The following is a 19,498-nucleotide window of genomic DNA, read 5'->3' as shown; positions in this document are numbered from 1 at the left end:
ACAAAGAACTCAGAAAATTAAACTCCCCCTAAACAAAGCTATCAATTTGCAAGTAAGCTAATGAACTAAATAGTTCCCCAAATAGGAAACATGGTTAATAAATATTTTAAAAATTGCTCAATACCTTTAGGCATCAAGGAAAGGCAAAATAAAATTCCATTTCATCCCAACCAGCATGGCTATAATCAAGGAAACAAGTGACAACAAATGCTGGTTAGAATGTTGGGGGTAGGAACTCTTCTCCACTTCTAATATGAATATGAACTGTGGTCACCACTATGAACATCTGTATGAAGGTTTCTTAATAACAACAAAACAATTCTAAAAATATAACAACCATGCAACTCTTCTGTTGCATGGCATATACAAAAAAAGACTATATACTACCAAAGAAATATTAGGCATCCATCCAAGCTGATTATAATCACAAAGTAGAAGATGGTTAAATTTAGATGTTCATCAGCAGATGAATGGATAGTCAAAACGAGGCACACATATCCAGTGGGAAGCTACTCAGCTGTAAAACTGCCAGAAAAAATACATGGATCTGTAAATTGTAGTGAGTGACCCACACTTGGAAAGACAAGTGAAAGTTTTCATATGTAGATACTAGTTTCTAGTTTTCATACATGTATGTATAAGTGGGTTGTTTGGGTGTGTGTGTAGATCTTGAAATCAGAAAGGGGATCTCGAGAGGGGAGATGGAGGAGGGTAATAGGACACATGTGACATGCAAGTGGAATGCCGGTGACAGAAGACTCCAGCCAGGGGTAGCAGAAGGGCGGAAATGAAGTGGACAGGAGGATCAGCAGGAATAAAAAGTGTATGAAAATGTCACAACGAAGCACAGCGTGCTGTGTGTCCATTCAAAAGCAAACAAACACAGAAGGTTCCAGGCTGAATTCATCCTTCAGAGGGCCACCTCCCCCACTCATATTTTCAGCAAATATACATTACGGCTGAGAATATAGTTCAGAGGTAGTGTGTGCAAGTCTCTGGATTCAATGCCAGCACTGCTAAAAGTAAACTCAAATACATAAAAAAAAATAGTATATATTACAAAGCTTCTATTGGCCCTAGTCTTTTGAAAGTTTTTGTTTTGGCTTTTTGCTTTGGGGTTGGGTTATTTTGAGATTTTATTTATATTTATTTTGTGTGTTTGTCTGAAGGCCTATCTGTATATCGTGTGTATACAGTGCCCCCAGAAGCCAAGAGAGGGTGTTGTATTTCCTGGGGACTGGAATTATAGACAGTTGTGAGGCACCACGTGGGCTTTGGAAATTGAGCTGGGCCCTCTGGAAAAGCAGGGAGTAGTCTTAACCACTGGAGCCACCTCTCCAGCCGAGGTGACTGGTATCTTGAAGTCCTGCTTGTGGCCTCTTAGCTTGATTTCCTTAGAATACTATTTCCGGATGCTGAGACCCTTAGGACTATCTTGTATTCATCCCTCTCGCCAGCCCAGATTATTTCTGTTACGTCAGCAACGTTTTAGTATCATCTGAGCCCCACAGGCTTCATATTACATTCATTAATTCTATTCATTTTTTTATTTTTTACTTGAAAAAAACACAAGGCACGTGGCTATTTCAATGTTCTTGTGCATTTTATATACCCTGCCTCAACATGTACCCCTTTCTTCAGCAGCTCTTCAATGGGTATACCACATCTCCACCTGACTACACAACAAAGTCCCATTCTGGTGTCCTAATGTACAACCATTAGCACTACTCTCTTGACTGCCAGTTCCAGAACACCTTTGTAAGACTTCTTCCTACCTAGAAAGAAAAGTCCCCATTAAAACAAAACTAAGCAAGCAAGCAAACATCTGCTCTGATTGTGTCATTGGAAGAGCTAGCAGAAATGCACATTCAAAGATGGCTAAGGCCTCCTAACCCTTAAGAAGCTTAAGGCTTCCTGCAAAGACAAATCCCTAAGTTACAGCAAAAGCAGCAATGCTAACACAGTAAGTTCAGTGGTTATAAGATAGAGGAAGAGCCATGGAACATTTGGGGAGGGTGAGGGTGATATTTTATGTGTTAATTCTGCAAGGAGACACTCAGGAATTCCACCCTGGTTTGTATATAAGGCGAAGAACCTCTGGGGTCTCACCTCCCACCATTCAGCCACCAGCAGCTCTGTTCCACTGAAACAGAAGTGGCATCTCCCACCTATTCGATGTTCTTTCCAACTGCCCCCCAGCCCCCAAATCCCAGGAATGTTGCACCAAAATTATCCTGGGATGCCTTTACTCCTCTTAATAGCCATTTGTTGCCTACCTCTGTGTCTGGCCTGTCAACATCTCCTTTGCCTGTCACACAAAGCCATAACTTGGCAAACTACTGGCTTCACTCTCCCCAAAGCTAAGAGTCATCAGATAATATCTGAAGCCAACCACAAAGTTTCCCTACTTGCTGTACCCCATGGGCCCACCCACCTGCGGTCCCCATCAACATGTCAGTATTTGGTTAAATGCAAAGGACAATCACAAATCATTGCATAGTATGTCATTCGGGGCAACCTGAATCCATGGTTCTGGGACCATGCTCACTCATATTTGGCACAGAAAAAACTATGTCTTATAGTTTAGAATGAGAGTCACACTTTTTGTGGACAGAAGGAACTCACATTTTAACAGTGTATGCCCCTCAAAGGCCCCCACTGGGGTGAGCAAAACCCTTATGGGATTTCCCACCTCATGCTGGGAGGGACATCGCTTTGTTCTTTGAGTCCTAAAGTTGTAAAGAAGATTTGGTATCTGAGTTAAATGAGATGTTATTTGAAGGAAGAGAGGAAACACTCGGGGTTCTCTGAGGGAATGCCAAGGTGCACCAGGCTTTTGTTCTGACACTGTTCGTAGGACCCACTTGAACCCTATGAACTAAGGTGTCTTGTAGCCTGGCCTTCTGGTTTTGACTGAGTTTTCCTTTGGTTTGGGGGAAGAGTGGAGAATGGGTTAGAGGCGTCTCCGTCAACTCTGGCGGAGAAAGAAGTACTGACCCCATTTCCAGTGATTGATCTTCTCTCCAAACAGGTAGATGCCGGCGCTTAGGACGTAAGTGGCTGAGAAGAAGAGAATAATACCCAGTGGACTGAGGGAGGCAAACACGGGGTACACCCAGTTTCCAGTCTGAATGTAGCGCCACAGGATCCTGTGTGAACGAGAAGTCAAGATGACTGTTAGCATCTCGGAAGCCAGCAAGCTACTTTCCCCTCAGGTTCAGTGGGACACTGGAAGGCAGCAGGTGAAGAGCAGGCCTGGGGGACGTTCGTCAACACCTGAAGAGTTCCCACAGATCTGGGAGTCAGTCATCTCCCAGCACCATTTTGTTGTTTTAATAAATCATCTTGTTTCATGGAATGAGGGGGCCTTCTCCCTATCCGATACTCTGTAACTCATCTTGTTGGAAGGATAAGAGAGCCCCCCACCTCCACCCAAACGTATCATCAGCAAAGGAGGGTTTGTGAGTCCATGACTCAACTGTTGTTTTCTTTGAAATGGACAGCTGGCTGGCTGAGACATTGTATCTGTAAAGATATTGTCCTGAAGCTAAAGTAATGGTGTGTGCTGTTGTTGGTTTTGGTACCTTAGAGGACAGTACGGCTCTCCTCTGCTCTCCAAGTCCTGTTGACACGGGAGGGGAAGAGGTGGTGCATCATTGCTCTCAGACGGGATGCCTGGGTTATGTGTTATCCCTGACTTTAGCTCGGGAGTTCTTAGGGTTCGAGCACTAGGCAGGATTGGATGAATGGGTGGGGAGGCTCACACCTCACTCACATGAGGATAGAATGTAAGTTGTTTCTTTGAGCCAAAGGGAAGAAAGGAAATGCTGGGAGAGAAGCCATGATGTCTACGTGAAGCCTAAAAATTGCACTATGTTGAAAGCCAACAGCCCTGAAGATGCCAAAGTCTGGAATAACTTAAAACCCAGAATATGTGTTAAGGGATGATGCCACCTCTGCTGTAGCTTGCAGTTGCTAAGTGCATTCAGTCTGGAAGAGGATTCTGTGACTTAAATGTTCAGTCTGCCACTATTAGCTGCATTGCCTCCAGTGTCTTATTAACTCTGCTGGTGTAGACCAGGGTAGGTCCAAACACATACCCCTCATCAGAGGGCTGCAAGAATTACCGTAGTGAAATACGTGTTTGTTACCGGTGTATGTAATGTGTAAGATACATAAGGTATAAGTAGTGCCTGGCATGCCGGGAGTTTAACAAGAGTTCCCAAGAGGCCACGTTCACAGAGAGACAGACCAGCAGAGTTCTCTTGTGAGAGGGAAGATAGCCAGGCCCGAGAAACAGAACTCCAGTGTGGCTATTGGAGTTCAGACAGAAACATGAAGCTTTGTGTTTAAGTAAGCCTTCAGAAACCTGAATGTAATCTCTAACATTTCAAAGACATTCAGTTTGGGAAGCATTTTATGGAGTATTTTTTAATTAGGCAAGTATTTATATATTCTAAATGCTAGCCGATCAATATACATATGATTTGCACACATTCTCTGGCATCCTTTTGACAGTCCTTCTACACTGATGATGACATCCTTTGATGCATAGAGTTGAACCTGCATCCAGACTCCTGATTCCCCTTTGCCCCACCCTAGTCCTGGTCCCAAATACTCCCAAGCAACCTAATTGGAAATAGACGATTGACTTCGGCAGACATTCTACAAAGAATATACATACGAAAGAAATAGGACCACATCAAAAGATGTCAGGTGGCCCTAATATCTGGAGAATGTCGATCAAAATCATGAGTTACCATATCATTATTCAGATTATCTAATATTAAAACAAAAACCTCAAGCAAATCCAACCACAGAGGCTACGTGGTTGTGAGGATATAGAGAAGTCAGATCCCTTCTCTGTCATCAGCTAGGAAAACTGTAAGTTTTCCAGCGAGTTAAGAAAGGTTATCACCTGCCCCAGAAATTCTACCACTGGGTTATACACTCAAAGGCTTGAAATCAGGGACCCAATGATATCTGTACATCAGGGTTTATAGCCCAAAGGTGGAAAGTCTATGGATGGGTGAACGGAGGAACAGAATGTGACTTAAAAAAGAAAAGCATCTGAACCTAGGTTACAACATGGTGTAAACGGTGAAGATGCTATAGTAAGGAAAGGACCCATATAACTCCATTTATAAGAGGAGGCCGTGGTGTCAGAGTCAGAGACAGAAAGGCCAATGGGAAGTGTGAGGGTTGGGCAGAGAAGGGGTGGAGAGATGTTGAGTGGGCTCAGAGTTATGGACAGGGACGGAGCTGATGGCTGTACAACGTGAATGTACTTGATGCCACTGAAGTACGCACTTTAAAGAAGTAAAATGGTCGATTTTATCCCATGTTTATTTTGTCACATTTAAAATCATTTTAGGGCCTCTGTGATAGCTACTTTTATGTCAACTTGACACAGACTAGGGTCATTTTTTTTTTCTTTTGAGTCATTTTTGAAGAGGGAACCTCAATAGATGTAATGCCCCCACTGAACTGGTCTGTGGGCAAGTCTGTGACACACTTGATTAATGATTGATGTGGTCATGCCCACCTCACTGTGGGTGGTGCCACCCCTAGGCAGGAGGTCCTATTTCCTTAAGAAGCAGGTGATGAGAAAACCATGGGTGAGCAGTTTAGTAAGTAGTGTTCGCCATGGCCTCTGCCTCCCTGCCCACCATCAGGTTCCCACCCTGTGTGACTTCCTGCCTCGACTTTCCTCTGTGAGACGGTGACCTGGGAGTTGTAAGCTGAAATGCACCCTTTCCTTACCCTTGTTTTGGGCATGGTCTGTAAACAGACTTTTAATAAACTCTATCAGTTATTAAAATGACCCAACCAGACCCCTAATAACTGAGGCAGAGCCCTATGGATTATTTAATCATCTCTTTCACAATTACTGGGGGGTTACCCCCTAAATCCATTTTTCTAATCACTAGACTGTCTACTTCCCAGCTGCATTACCCAGGAACTTGCTATTTGAATCTTGCGCGGGTTGCTTCTGCTCCAGCAATCTGCCCCTAAGGGTGGGGGTGATTTTACTTGGACACATGCTCCTGGTCCACCACACCTAATGGAGACCTCCCGTTCTCTCTCTCTTCCTCCTCATTTACTCTCCTTTCTCCTCCCCTCTCTCTCCTTTCTTTTTGTGGTTCCTACCTGGGACCTCCAGCCTGGTAACAGAAACTCCACTTTTTCTATTCTCCCCAGTACTCGGCTGTAGCCACATTTATTTAATGAATAGTTTTAAATTGGGGAGCAAAGTTTATACAGCATTACTTGGTGTGCATGAGGATCTTCTAGTCGGTGGACAATCAGATCTTGGGGGGGGGGGCAGTTCCAGCATTTTGTATTAGAATACAGCAGCACCAGACCAACCCCCACCAGTGGTGTTTTATTAAAGCAACACACGTCCTGACTTAAGATGGACAGCATCAGTCTTAGGGTCAAGCAAGTGTAGGTTTGGTGTCTGGTCCCTAGTCCTGTCCTGCTGGGGTCATTAGTTTCCCAACCTGCCCATCTGTTCACTGCTATTTGGATACTGTGATGATTGTAACAAGGTAATATCATCATTATAATTGACACTAAAATAAAGATGTGCACGGCAGAGATGCACATTGTGGGCTTTTCACCATGCCTCTTGCTTGAATGGCTATCTCGAGGTACAGATCAGAGTAGGAATGAGGGACAAAAAACACACAATCCCCGAAGCAGGACTGGATCTTCGAGCACACTAACAGGTTGTATTAATTAGTTCACAGTGTTTACTTTAAATACATGAAATCAAGGACAAGGGCGTTTCCTCAGGGACCTGAGAAGTTTTGCATTTGCTTCACTGTTGTTTCCTTTCAGCATAAAGCTTCTGATCCCAGGGTTAGCAAATCAACTGTGCGTTTTCACAGAGAACATGCCCAAGGAGTGCTAGCTGTTAGCTGACAAGGCGAAAAGCAGAAGAAAGCCAAGAGGAGTCAGGGGCAAGAATGTAGTAGCTGTTGAAGGCCATTCAACAGAGAGTGAGTTAAGAAGAGTCACGGGGCAGCTGGAACCATTTCTCTGTGGTTTGCTTAAATACTGGGAGAAAAGAAGGAAGGAAGTAGAGAGGGGGAAGGAAAGAGAAGAGAGAGAGAGACAGAAACAGAGACAGAGAGAGACAGAGAGAGGAGACAGAGAGAGAAGAGAGGGAGAGGGAGAGAGGGAGGGAGGGAGGGAGAGAGAGAGAGAGAGAGAGAGAGAGAGAGAGAGAGAGAGAGAGAGAGAGAGAGAGAGGAGATAACAGTACACCCTGCATGGACTGAATCTGGAACCTCACCAGGTCATCCTGATAGACGTCCTCTGGGTGTGAGGCATCCTCCTTGACGTGGGGATTCTTGTCTGCCTGGTCTCAGCTGTCTGCTACACCAGCTGACCTCCTGCCTCAACTAATCACTAAAACAAGAGAATTTCCCCAGCATTTGCTTCCTGATTCTTTCCCCTACGTTCCCCCTTTGACTCCACAAGTCTCATCCTGAGGGTCAGCTACCTGCACGCATCCCTTCAGAATGCAGGCAGTGAGCTTCCTCTTGGTGGGTGGGTCTCAACCTTCCCTGTAGAGAGTAACTGCTTTTCTAGGGGTGGGGGGTGGGGGTGGGGGGAGGGGGGTGTAGCCTAAGTTCATCAAACCAGCATTAGATTTTAAAGATTTAATTATTTTTATGTGCACTGATGTTTTGTGCCTGGCTGCATGTCTCTGGGAGGGAGCCAGATCCTCTGGAACTGGAGTTAAAGACAGTTGTGAGCTGCCATGTGGGTGCTGGGAATTGAACCTGGGTCAAGCAAGAGTAGCCGGTGCTCATAACTGCCGAGCCATCTCAGCACTTTAAAGTCTTTCTTAAGGTTTTCTTCCCAGATTTCTACCTGAACCTCATTCCTTCTCCCACCAGGTGCCTCTGCTTTATGACCTCATGACCTCATGAAGGCATCTAACCCAATGGACACCCTCCCCCCAGGTGTTCAGAGGCTAGCTGATATTTAAGTCACCTTCTTCCATTCATGCTCAATTTTGTTTTTGAGCATCTGACTAATAAGACACTCCTGAGTGTCTACCTCTCTTTTTCCTCAGCCCCTTCTCCACACTTCAGCCACCGTTACCCGACTTTCCTTTGTACTTAATTCACGCTACTTATTGACTTTGTGACTCTGCTTAAAACTTTTTGAAAGCAGAAAAACACTCCATTTGCAAATGCAAGTTCACTGACATGTATTCAAGACCTAGCTTTCCCCTGTCCTCCAATTCTGCTATGCCCCTGCCTCCGTTAGCCCTTCAGAGCTCCTATTACCTCTGTCTCATCTTTTCTCGCATTTCTTCTGAGTTCATCATTCTCCTTCTCTGGATCTCAGCTTAAATGATTCTCCCCCTTAGAAAGCCAGCCCTGACCATCAGCCTGGAGCACCTTGGTTTCCCTACCGCCATTTTCATTACTATGTCTTCTTTGGGCTTTGTTCCTTCTCATTCCCAAACAGTCCCTAAGAGCCATAGGCTTTTTTTACCATCTGTGTCTCCAGTATCTAAGTCATACAATATGGCTTCAGGATCCCTCTTAGCACAATGATCCTGGTGTCGACTACAAATGGTCCCTAGCTAGAGCTTAGGTCTCTTAAAATGTCCCTTTATTAAAATTCACCCTAGGAGTGGAGAACAGTGCAGAACACTTAATTCTCATGAAAATTATATTATGCAACTTTCTTCAAGAGAAAAGGAAGACAGACTTTAGCACTCAGGGGACAATGAGAAAGAGTAGGGGAAGATAGAAAGATTACGGGAGGGAAAGTAAGTCCATGAAATTCTGGGTACCAAGCTGGTGACTTCAATGAAATCTCCCATGTCCTTTGAAATGTCACCTTGAGCTTCTTCTCATTGTTAATAGAGCACTGCACTAAATGGCTTCCCATATAGAAACTGGGGCAATGATCCAGATTGTCCTATGGGCTTGGTGTTCAGGTCCTGTACATGGACCACCATATGGCCCTTTCAGGATCAAAATGGTGCTGTAAGTGAAGGCTGGGAAGATAAAGCTGGGGATATAGTTCATTGGTAGAGTGCTTGCCTACCATGCATGAGGTCCTCAGTTCAACCACAGCATCATAAAACTGAGCAAGGTGACTTGTGGTGGTTTGTATGAAAATGACCACCAGGTAAGGAGCAGCCTTATTGAGAGGAGTGGCCTTGTAGTGGGAGTGGCCTTGTTGAAGTGGGCATGGCCTTGTTGGAGTAGGTGTGGCCTTGTTGGAGAACCTATGTCAGTAAGGGTAGGTAGGCTTTGAGGTTTCAGATGCTTGAGTCAGGCCCAGTGTCATTTTCTTTCTGCTGCCTGCCAATCCAGATGTAGAACTCTAGCTCCTCCAGCACTATGTGTGTCTTCATGCCCCCATATTTCCGGCCATGATGATAATGGACTAAACCCCAAGACCTGTAAGTCAGCCTCAATGAAATGATTTCCTTATAAAAGTTGCCACAGCCATTGTGTCTCTTCAAAGCACCAGAAGCCCCCAACTAAGACAATGATACACTTCCCTAATTCCATCACTTGGGAAGTGGAGACAGGATGATCAAAAGAAAATGAAGATTATTGGGTTATTCTTGGTCGTCTAGATAGTTTGAAGCCAGAATGAGCTACATTAAGACATTGTCTCAAAAAAATAAAAATGAACAAGCAACCAAGGAAAAGAAGAAAGCAAGCTACAGAAGGAAGGGAACCAGGTCACCCTCGAGGAGCAGTCCTGCACATGCCCTTGACTGCAGACCACAGTGCAGCATTAAAAAGAGTGATTGTCATCAGGTGACTGAAAGATGATGTCAAGCCAGTTACTGGATTCATTTCCATGTTCTGGAGGTCTCTGGCAACTGCCCGCTGGGTGCTCATATCTGAGGCCTAAGATGATGTAGGGCAGTAGCACCTGGCTCCTCCTGACAAATGCCCTTTTCCATCATTCATTCATTCATTCATTCATTCAAACTCTAATTGGAAATGAAACTGAAATCAACATATTCTTATACACATGCCTGTATAATGTGTATAATGTAACAATAATGACTTTCCATGGTGAAGGGACAAGGACACTGTGACTTGCCGTGTGTGTGTGTGGGGGTGTGTGTGTGTGTGTGTGTGTGTGTGTTCAGGCATATCCGTGTGTCCTCTGAATATAACATTTTTATGAGTATTAAAATCAAACAATAAGAACTCTGCTCTCCTGGAAATTTAAAGATGAGTTAGATCACCAACTAAACCAGCAAAAGGAAGAACTTAATGGTATACTTTTATGGAATGTTCCTTTGACCCAATCTGTGACATTCTTACCTGATAATGTAGGCAAAGTTACAAGCACCCAGCAAAGCGAGTCCTAGCTTCTTCGATGGATAGTGGTGTGGTCTGAGAATGGTTTCAACCAGTGAAAAGGGAAATATGGAGGTATGCTGTGGGAGAAAACATAACAAACTGTAAGGCAGAGCTCCCCAGCTGCTCGCAGTACCAATAATTCCCTTGTCCGGTTCTAATCCTACCCACTTAGGCAGTGCCAGGTTGATCTTTCCAAACTTGAGTCAGATCATTTTTCTTGTATACCCACAGCCCTCCTGTGACTTCCTGCTATGTTGGTTGAAACTCCTCTGTGTGGGTTCTAAGATATCTGGAAATGTACTATCATCCTCTCTGATCTTACATGCCGTGCCTTCCTAAAACATACATGCACATGCACACACATACACACACACATACACACATACAGACACACAAGCACACACACATGCCACACATGTATACTCACATACCCTCTCATCCACACACACTTGCTTTCTCTTATGTGTCTCCCTACAACTACCTACCTTCAGTGTCCCTCATTCTCCTTTGCATTCTGCATGCTGTTCTCAATCCAAACACCTCATCAGATTGTACTTCGTCTCCATAAGTGGGCTGTGTCTTCTGTGTGTGCGGAACTTCTATGCTCTTGAACACTAATGCAATCCTTTATAGTGCTATCTGTGAATTTTCCCTGTTGCTAATTTCTCTTAGTCTGCTGCCATTCTATCTGGTGCCGTGGAGTCTCACAGTTATATTGTGCCTCTGTAAACTGGGGGTGGAACAGCACCCGAGTCACAGAGACCTTGGTGTTTGAGAGGCTCTGTGTGCTCCTTCCCAGTCTAGGGACTGGAGGTTAGGTCTCTGGCTCCAGGCACTCCTTGTTGTCAGTCCCCAAAGGCTTGGGCTCAAGAGGAGTCCCCTGAGTTGGCAGCTTCTATTGTCCCTTTTACCTAGGGCCCAAATGGGAGATCAAGATGATCTTCAGGGGACACAACTTGTGATAAGTGGGACTGGAGCAATGAGCGAATGACAAGGACAGGGGTAGGATTATCATTGGTTAGACTGTCACAGCCAGGGTCACAAGTGGGTAACAGTGAACAGCCAAGCATACTAAAGGCCTGGAATCCTCTGTTGTCACACCAAGGTATGTTAGATAATAGCAGTTATGTACGTTTCTTGAACCTGGACCTGAATGTACTGACTGGCTAGACAGATGTACAGATGGAGAACGTTCCACATGCTCTCTCATGCTCTGTACGTTTTTATGGGTCTGACTGTAGTGTGCTGGTTTTGTGTGTTCTTCCAGTGAAGAAGCATGGCGCTTGTGGGCAGAACCTTCCAAATAACCACCTTGCTATCGTAGCTGAAGCCCTCTGGACTTGGGCTTTCTTGTTGTCAAATGGGGACAATACATGAGCCCTTGACAGCATCTGGTGACCACCTACCATGGTTGTTGCTATTATTATTGTGAATTGCATCTTTCTTATATATAAACTCAGGGTGGAGAAGAGGTTTAGGGTATTCATAGCTCTAAGTGCTTGGTTGCTCCTAACCTGTGCTTTGTAAGCAGCTATAGCATGCATTTTAGAGGATAGGGGCAGAGCCATTGTGGGTCATTCTGGGGACTCCCTGTCCTTCCTCCCACAGAGGCGCCAAAGCCCCTAGACAAAGCAGACTCTGATTCCTGATCAAACTCAGTGACTGATCTAAATTTGTCTATATCTAGAAGACACCATAGGAGCTAAGGGACAGAGCTGTCTGCCCTGCACAGACACCTGCCTCTCTTCCGGCCTTTGCTCTGCAGCAGTTGGAAGGATCCAGCTTCTATTAAGAGTCATTAACAGGTTCATTATGCTGGCCATTGAGCTGACAGATTTTATTAACCTCGCCCACAACCAGAAGCTCCCTGTTGTCCGCACTAATGATCATTGGGAACAGAATTCCTGTGGAATAATGCGGTATGTTTGCATTAGGAGTAAATGAGTTCATGGTGATTAATGCTTTTACAACCAACAACTCGGGAATGCATGACTGGGCATCTCTACCGAGGTGCCTGCCCTTTGCGAGTGACATTCAATTGGATTTCCAAATGAACTCTCCCTGATGGCTTCTAGGAAATTCACTTCCGTGATGCCATTAGCGATGGTCCATAGATAGTGGCTCCATTCCAGTGACAAGGTCTTTAAAAGAATCACATTTTCTCATGGGGGATTGAGGTAGGCAGGAACAAGGCAGGAAGACTCCAATCTACAGACTTTGTAAATATCGAGCTACTGACTAGAGCCAAGAATGACACAGGAAACCTCTCAGTATTTCAGATGTACCCGTGTTTCACCTCATACTGAAATGAATTACATAACCTTTGCCAGAGAGCACATATTTTTTCTAAAAGGGGAAGAAAAGGAATTCAGCAAGAGAAAAAAAAATCAAATATGCTTTCTGCTTCCAACAAAATCTAATAATTAGGCTGGGATTGACACAAATTAGAACGTTGCCAAAAATTACAGAAAACAGTGACTCATTCTGTATTTCAATTAACAGTTTCTCAGTTTCCCTTATAAACAGGAAAGCTGACAAAAATTAATTATCTCACAGGGGGTAAAATATTTCCTTCGGAAGTAAACAAAACACTACAGGCTGAAACAATGGCATTATGTAAACACAGTGGGTGGAGCCAAGCTATCTCTCCTAGTCCATGAAGAGGTCCTTGGGTGGATTTTCCTTCCAATGCATCTTTCCAAAAAGCAGGAGAATGCTATTGTCCCTTCCTCGTTGCTCCCCTTCCCCTATTCTTTCTTACTTTTCCCCCTATTCTTTCTATAATGCCCACTTCCATCAGAATGCCTTGGAATCTGAGCGATGCATGTGAAATATGAATTTAAGTATTAGTATAATAGTTGCACCTTAGATTCTCTGGGGCCGTGAACAAGGATCAGAATGTCCTGTCTCACAGAATGTTCTTTCTAGAGTTCAAGAGTGACAACTGGAAAAATCAAATGGAAAAACACAGCATGTATGCGTGTTCCTGCTCACCCTCTACTTGCAGAAAAGCAGCGGTTGCAATGACCCTGCCTAGGAACTGAGCCTACAATGGATGCAATGACATAAGCAGTGGAGTCCACAGGGCTTGGGGTTGCTCTGGTGCTACTATGTACTCAAAGATTAAATTCTGTAACCCCAAGATCTGGTTGCCCCTAAGAGGAGCCAATTCTCACATCCACCAGCTTTTGATGTGCCAACTTTGCTCCCCAAGCTAATTGGTCAATGCAAGCAAGGCAAAATAAAGCCCGTGATTGGGCAGTAGAGAGAGGAAGACAGGACTTCCTGGGAGGGAGAAAGGAACTTCAGGGAAGAAGTAGGTAGTTCCTATTGCCAACAGATGTTAGGAGAGTCATGACTTCAGGTCTGGAAGGTATAATTAGCCATATGGCTGAATAGGGCTAGGTGGTTGGGTTAATTTAGATAATCTAGTAGAGAATGTGCCCAGCTAAGGCCCAAGCTTTGAAAAATTAAAAAGTCTCTGTGTGGGAACTAGCTGGTTAAGGAATAACTGCCAGCATATTAATTAGTATTTCTAGCATTAATTAATATATACAGGTATTAATAATTATTTTTTACCCACAGGCTTCTTGGTTTCTGTTTTGTTTTTGTTTTTGGTCTTACTCCTTAGTACAGGAGTTTTAGCCTGCTCATGGTCATGGAGGTCCCAAAGACTATATCTACAGGCTAACCGACCACTTAAGACTACGGGGGATGGGGTGGTTTTGAGGAGAATATTTAATTTTCTCCAGTGGAAAAAAAATACTAGGGAGACTACATATTTTAAAAATCAGATGATGACTTTAAAAATGTCTGATCTTTGCTCCTTTCCTCTATTTCATTTCTGTGCCAGAATCTTGCTTCTGTCAAGTTGACTGGATTAAGATTAACAAGCTAATATCTGTCCTCTTTGGGCTGCTATCTAGTGGTTTCTCCTTTAGATGTCCTTACCCACCCCAAGATGACAGAGTGCCATCTCATAATAGGCTTCTTCTGAGCTCTCTCCATCTCCTCTGTCAAGACTGCACTTATTAGCCAAGAATCAACTATTGGTGGTAATTTTTCCCAAGCATTAAAGCCTGTCAGTGAGGAAGCCTCCAAATTACGGTAGTTGAGGATGGACTACCTACTCTAACTATGGGTGACACCGTTCCATGGGTCTCACATTAAATAGAGAAGAAAATGGAGCCAGAGCCCTCACATTCCTTCTCTCTGCTTCCTGACTGTGAACATGATGTGACTCAAGATGTTGCCACTGTGGCTACCCAGGCCTGGTGTCCCCTCAACTGGAAGCCAACAGAACCCTTCCTCCTTCCTACACTGCTTCTGTCAGGCATTTGGTTGTAGCACCAGGAAAAGTGACTAATATCATTTTTTTAAGGTGCTAAAGGGTGGCTATTTTTAAATGAACTTCAGTTTTCTAATAAGACCTCATTTCTGGATACATAACGATGAATCTTATGATAAACCAGACACACTGTAATGAATAAAAGGAAACTGCACAAAAGCTCCTTGGGGAGAAATGTGACAAAAACATCAAGTCACAGTTTTAAATATAAATGCAAAAGATGGAAAAATGAAGACCAAGCAAGCCTTATTGAAGTATTGTGACTCCCAGGCTTGTAACATGTCATTGTGGAGCCAATGAGAACTGTGTGGTTAATCCTACTAGGGCAGTATTGTTAACACCATACATTCCCCAGCTAATTGCTTTGATCTGCTTCTTCAAGGAATGTCCCTAGCTGACTTTCTGCCTCAAATCCCCACAAGACAGCAGCGGAGGTCTTAGACATGCAGCTTGGAGTATTTTCTATTCCCAAACTGAAGCTGTCTGCATTGCAGACTCCAATGGCTCAGTGGTTAAGAGCACTGACTGCTCTTTTAAAGGTCCTGAGTTCAATTCCCAGAAACCACATGGTGGCTCACAACCATCTGTAATGGGATTCGATGCCCTCTTCTAGTGTGTCTGAAGAGAGCTACAGTGTACTCATGTGCTAAGTAAATAATAAGAATGCTATAGTTCTGTTTTTTTTTTTTTTTTTTTTTTTTTTTTTTTTTAAGGTGCAGTTTTGCTTGAAGTAGATCTAATAATAAGGCAATTCAGAAGTCCACACAGGCCAGTCAGTTTTTACCTCTAGGGGATTTTCGGTTTTAACTCCTGTGTCTCTGCAACCTGCAAGCCTCTTCTCCTGTCTCAATATTACAGTTTTAAAAGAAGCCTGTACTTGTAAAACAAACTTCTCTTTCTTTCTAGGAACTCACTGGCAAGACTCACTGTAATTACAACATTACTGTGAAATTGCCTTGGGCAAGGGTTGGAGGATGGAGGCACATAAACCACCCACAGACAGAGCTACAAGCTTTGGTTTTATCTTCACCATCCGGCTAGATAGATAGGCTGACACAGGTTGGCCACCTGCAAAGAGAAGTTGAAAACTGTCTCCTTTATGGGAACGGCCCATGGTGGTTAGCCCAGTTTACTCTGAGATGCGCCTGAACCCTGGAACTAATGCATGAGAGATGGACAGATGCATGCTAAAACCAAACCAGTGAACCAGCAAGTATGGAACCATCAGTTCACCCTGAGATTTCTTCATTGTCATGCTGGAAATTTTTTCTTAATAAGCCACTAAAAGTGTTGGGCGACCTTCACTGATATTCCCGTAGGGTGAGGGAGGAAGTGTGCTAGTGTTTACTATGAATATGTTCTTACCTTAACTGAATGGGTGGGTGAGCGACAACTTGTGAAAAGCTTTGTCAGCCCTCATGCATGCACAGACTATTATCCTTGGGTTAGCTTGTAGTTAACCAAGCCTCATTCTCCTACCTGGAAGCTGGTTGGTTTTAGAAGAGCCTGCCCTGGTGAAGTGGTGATGATTTGGAGTCTGTCTAGTTAGGGTCAGACAAAACAGACCCTAGGACTATATTATCAGTGTCTTCCACCTCTTCCTGTGTGTTCCTATGCGCTGTCTGTATGGTTCTTCTAACCACTGACTCATTCCTTTACACTTTACATCCAAACTTTTTATTTCCTGTAGCTGCTTAGTTTTGAAATCACAGCCTTCAGTTTGTTGTTGTTTCCCCTATTATGGTGGTCTGAGTAATAAGGCTCCCCACACACTCATGTATTTGGATACTTGGTCCCCAGCTGGTGGTGCTATGTAGGGAGTTATGGGACATTTGGGAGTTAGAGCTTTGCTGGAGGAATTATATTAGTTGGGGTAGGCTTTGAAGTTTTACTGCCTGCCCTCACCTCCTCTTTCTCTACACCTCTCTTGCTCTTTTGTGTCCTCTCTCTCTGTCTGTTTCTCTGTCTCTTTGTGTCTCTGTCTCTCTGTCTCTGCCTCCCTGTCTCTGTCTCTCTGGGTCTCTGTCTCTGTCTCTCTCTATCTCCCTCTGCCTCTCTGTGTCTCTGTCTCTGTGTCTCTGTCTCTGTCTGTCTGTCTCTGTCTCTGTGTCTCTCTCTGTGTCTCTCTCTCTCTGTCTCCCTGTCTCTGTCTCCCTCTGTCTCTCTGTCTCTGTCTCTCTCTCTGTCTTTCTCTGTTTCCAGTATGTATGTGGTACCTGAGCTCCTGAGCTCCCGGACTCCCGTCTGTCATGCCTTCCTGCCATGATGAACTATAACCCATCCGGAACTCTAAGCTAAACTACATCAACCCTTTTCCTCATCTAACTTGCTTTTGGTCATGGCATTTTGTCATGGTAAAGAGTATGGAGTATTCCTATCGGGAGCGTACTTTGCTACATTGTAATGGGGCTGATCTCAGTCAAGTCTCATATGACTTCTCCTTGCTCAAAACTGTTCTGTGGTTCTCCTGTCTATGTCCCTCTTCTCAATCCCATCCCGTATTCTCCGAGGTATGTCGGCAGGCTGTCTGCACATTCAAATCAGCTTTAGGTTTGCTTCTGCCTGTCTCTTTTCCTGCAACTCTTCACTTTCCTTTGTTTTAAATTAGTTCATTTTTTCCCCTTTCTTAACTAGCCCTATGCACCTTTGAGATACCTTTCATCTCAAGTCCATTAATTAGCATTGGAAGACGAAACAAAAAATAGGACTCTAGAGAACAGACACAATAAACCAGCCAGAAAGCTTACTGCACTAGTGCCAAGGCACATGCCACTGAGCAGTGTGTTTCTAGGCAGCTGATATGAAAGAGAAGGGACTCACGTGGCTCATTTGGGGTTCCTTTGGGAGAAAATAAAGGGTTTCCTTTTGTGAGAAAACTGAAGAGAGGTTTTTAACGTTGTATTCCATTTACGGACCATAAGGGACTTAGTAATTTTAATAGTAACCCCATAGCAAAGAGTTCAGGGTTCCTGAACCTATGAACTGACATCATTGGAAGGCAGCAAAGCAAGACATTGGTGCCATGCAGATCAGCAAGCGGCATTTTGTGGTCGTCGGAGCAGCAGGCCATAGGTACCTTTTTCCTCATGGGTGTTTTCATTTCAACTTTGCACGTCAGGCAGCCTCTTTATATAAAGCCAGACTGCAAGAATGATCTACTGTTGGTGATTCAGATATAAAAACGTGGACGGATAGTCTTAAAGGCAGTAATAATATTGATATCTTTGCATTGCAAATAAGTCCACCCAAGCAAAAAAATCTCCCTCTTGCTCTGCTACAGTCTGTCCTGAGAGCCTCTCCCAGACACACCTCTTCCCCACCCTCCCTCAACACTGGGTCAGTGTTAGTTCTGCTGCAGACTGTGTTTCCCATGCTTCATTGAATAGTTTTTCTATCCCCACAACGTGTTATCCGTCTTCTCCTACACTTCCTCCATGACCCCTTGGCTGGATCCACCGGGCACCCAGATACCTAAAGAGACACATGGGACATTCCCTAGAAGGCTGCTTTAAGTTGATGAAAGGTTGTTCTCACCATAGAGGGGGTTTAGTAAGCATCGGGGTTGGCTTGCTTCATAGACACTACGTCCCCCGGGCAACATCATTTCCTCCACTGAAGTCAAGAGCTAATTTGATGGAGTTATAGGTCAGATGGAATAAGCATTAGGATCTGGGTTTAGATCCCCAGCATCCACATAAAAAGTAGGGTACAGCAGCACATGCTCATGATCCCAGTGCCGTGTCGAGACAGGGGGATCCCTGGGACTGCCCAGCCAGTCAGTCTAACCAAATGAGAAAGCTCTTGTTTCAGTCAAGACCTTGTCTCAAAAAAGAATGTGAACAATGATTGAGGAGGAAACCCTCTGGGTCACCACACACATGTATACATATGCACATTTACTCTCAAAGGCACACATGTGCAAGCACACACACATGCACATACCACAAAGACACAGGCCCACACTGACTAAGTACAGAAACAAGAAGACTAACTTTCTCCCTGCATTCCCATGTTGATCATTCTTCCACATTGAGCCCTATACTCCTTGCCCAGAGGACCACTGGTGTCAACCTCCTGTTTATGGCATTCTTTGACAAGGATCACCTCTAGACCGCCATTTCCAGCTGTTCCACAAACCCTGACATTGACTTAAATCTCACTTGTGAGTATACAATCTGGCAACCTACGTGCAGGTTCAACTGGTAGCGAGATCACTCTCAGGACCCTCCACACTCTGGAGAAAGTATGCCTGAGACACGGATACCAGCGGCCCAAGACCCAGAAAGTAGATTTACTTCCTTCTCCTGGTTTTCTTAGAGAAAACAAAATCAAAAGGGCCTCTAAAGGTCACAAGACATCTTCTCAACAAAGAGCAGTAAAATGTGGCTTTTAGGAGCCTGAGTATGAGTCTGGAGATAACACGATTGGTAAGGTGTCTGGAACACCCCTCTGAAATGATTCGGCACTTTTCAGTTTTCCAATGCAAAAGGCACAGTACAACAAAAACTCCCCTGCAGTCCCCAGCATGCTGCTGGGTTTTAGCTTTCAGGTCTGAGTTCTCACTGGCAGCATCTGTTCCTTGTAAGGGAAGTGAAAGGCTGAACTCCTTTGAGGCTTTTCTTAAAATTCTGTTCTTAAAATAAGATGTCGGTGATTACCAGTCAGTAGGAGAAATGATGGGCTCCGTGGAGGCCATTAAAGAACCAGCTCTTCCCTGTGAAGCTTCGTACAAGGGTTCACTTCTTCCATACAAGAAGAGCCTGCAGTCACCCATCTGTAGGAACCT

General features: G+C 44.3%; 1 protein-coding gene across 2 annotated transcripts in view; it reads right to left on the bottom strand.

The window, feature by feature from the left end:
* Adtrp (androgen dependent TFPI regulating protein) overlaps nt 1-19,498 on the bottom strand; it is a 58,539-nt gene that overhangs the window by 2,120 nt on the left and 36,921 nt on the right. For both annotated transcript variants that reach the window (XM_052157479.1, XM_052157481.1), the window contains 2 exons: nt 10,326-10,441; nt 2,998-3,149 (listed from right to left, as the gene is read on the bottom strand). In XM_052157479.1, coding sequence (XP_052013439.1) covers nt 2,998-3,149; nt 10,326-10,441 — 268 coding nt within the window. The remainder of the gene's footprint in view (nt 1-2,997; nt 3,150-10,325; nt 10,442-19,498) is intronic.

Source organism: Apodemus sylvaticus, chromosome 14 (assembly GCF_947179515.1).
Source record: "Apodemus sylvaticus chromosome 14, mApoSyl1.1, whole genome shotgun sequence".
Classification (NCBI taxonomy): Eukaryota; Metazoa; Chordata; class Mammalia; order Rodentia; family Muridae; genus Apodemus; species Apodemus sylvaticus.
This window is presented reverse-complemented; position numbering and strand designations above follow the sequence as displayed.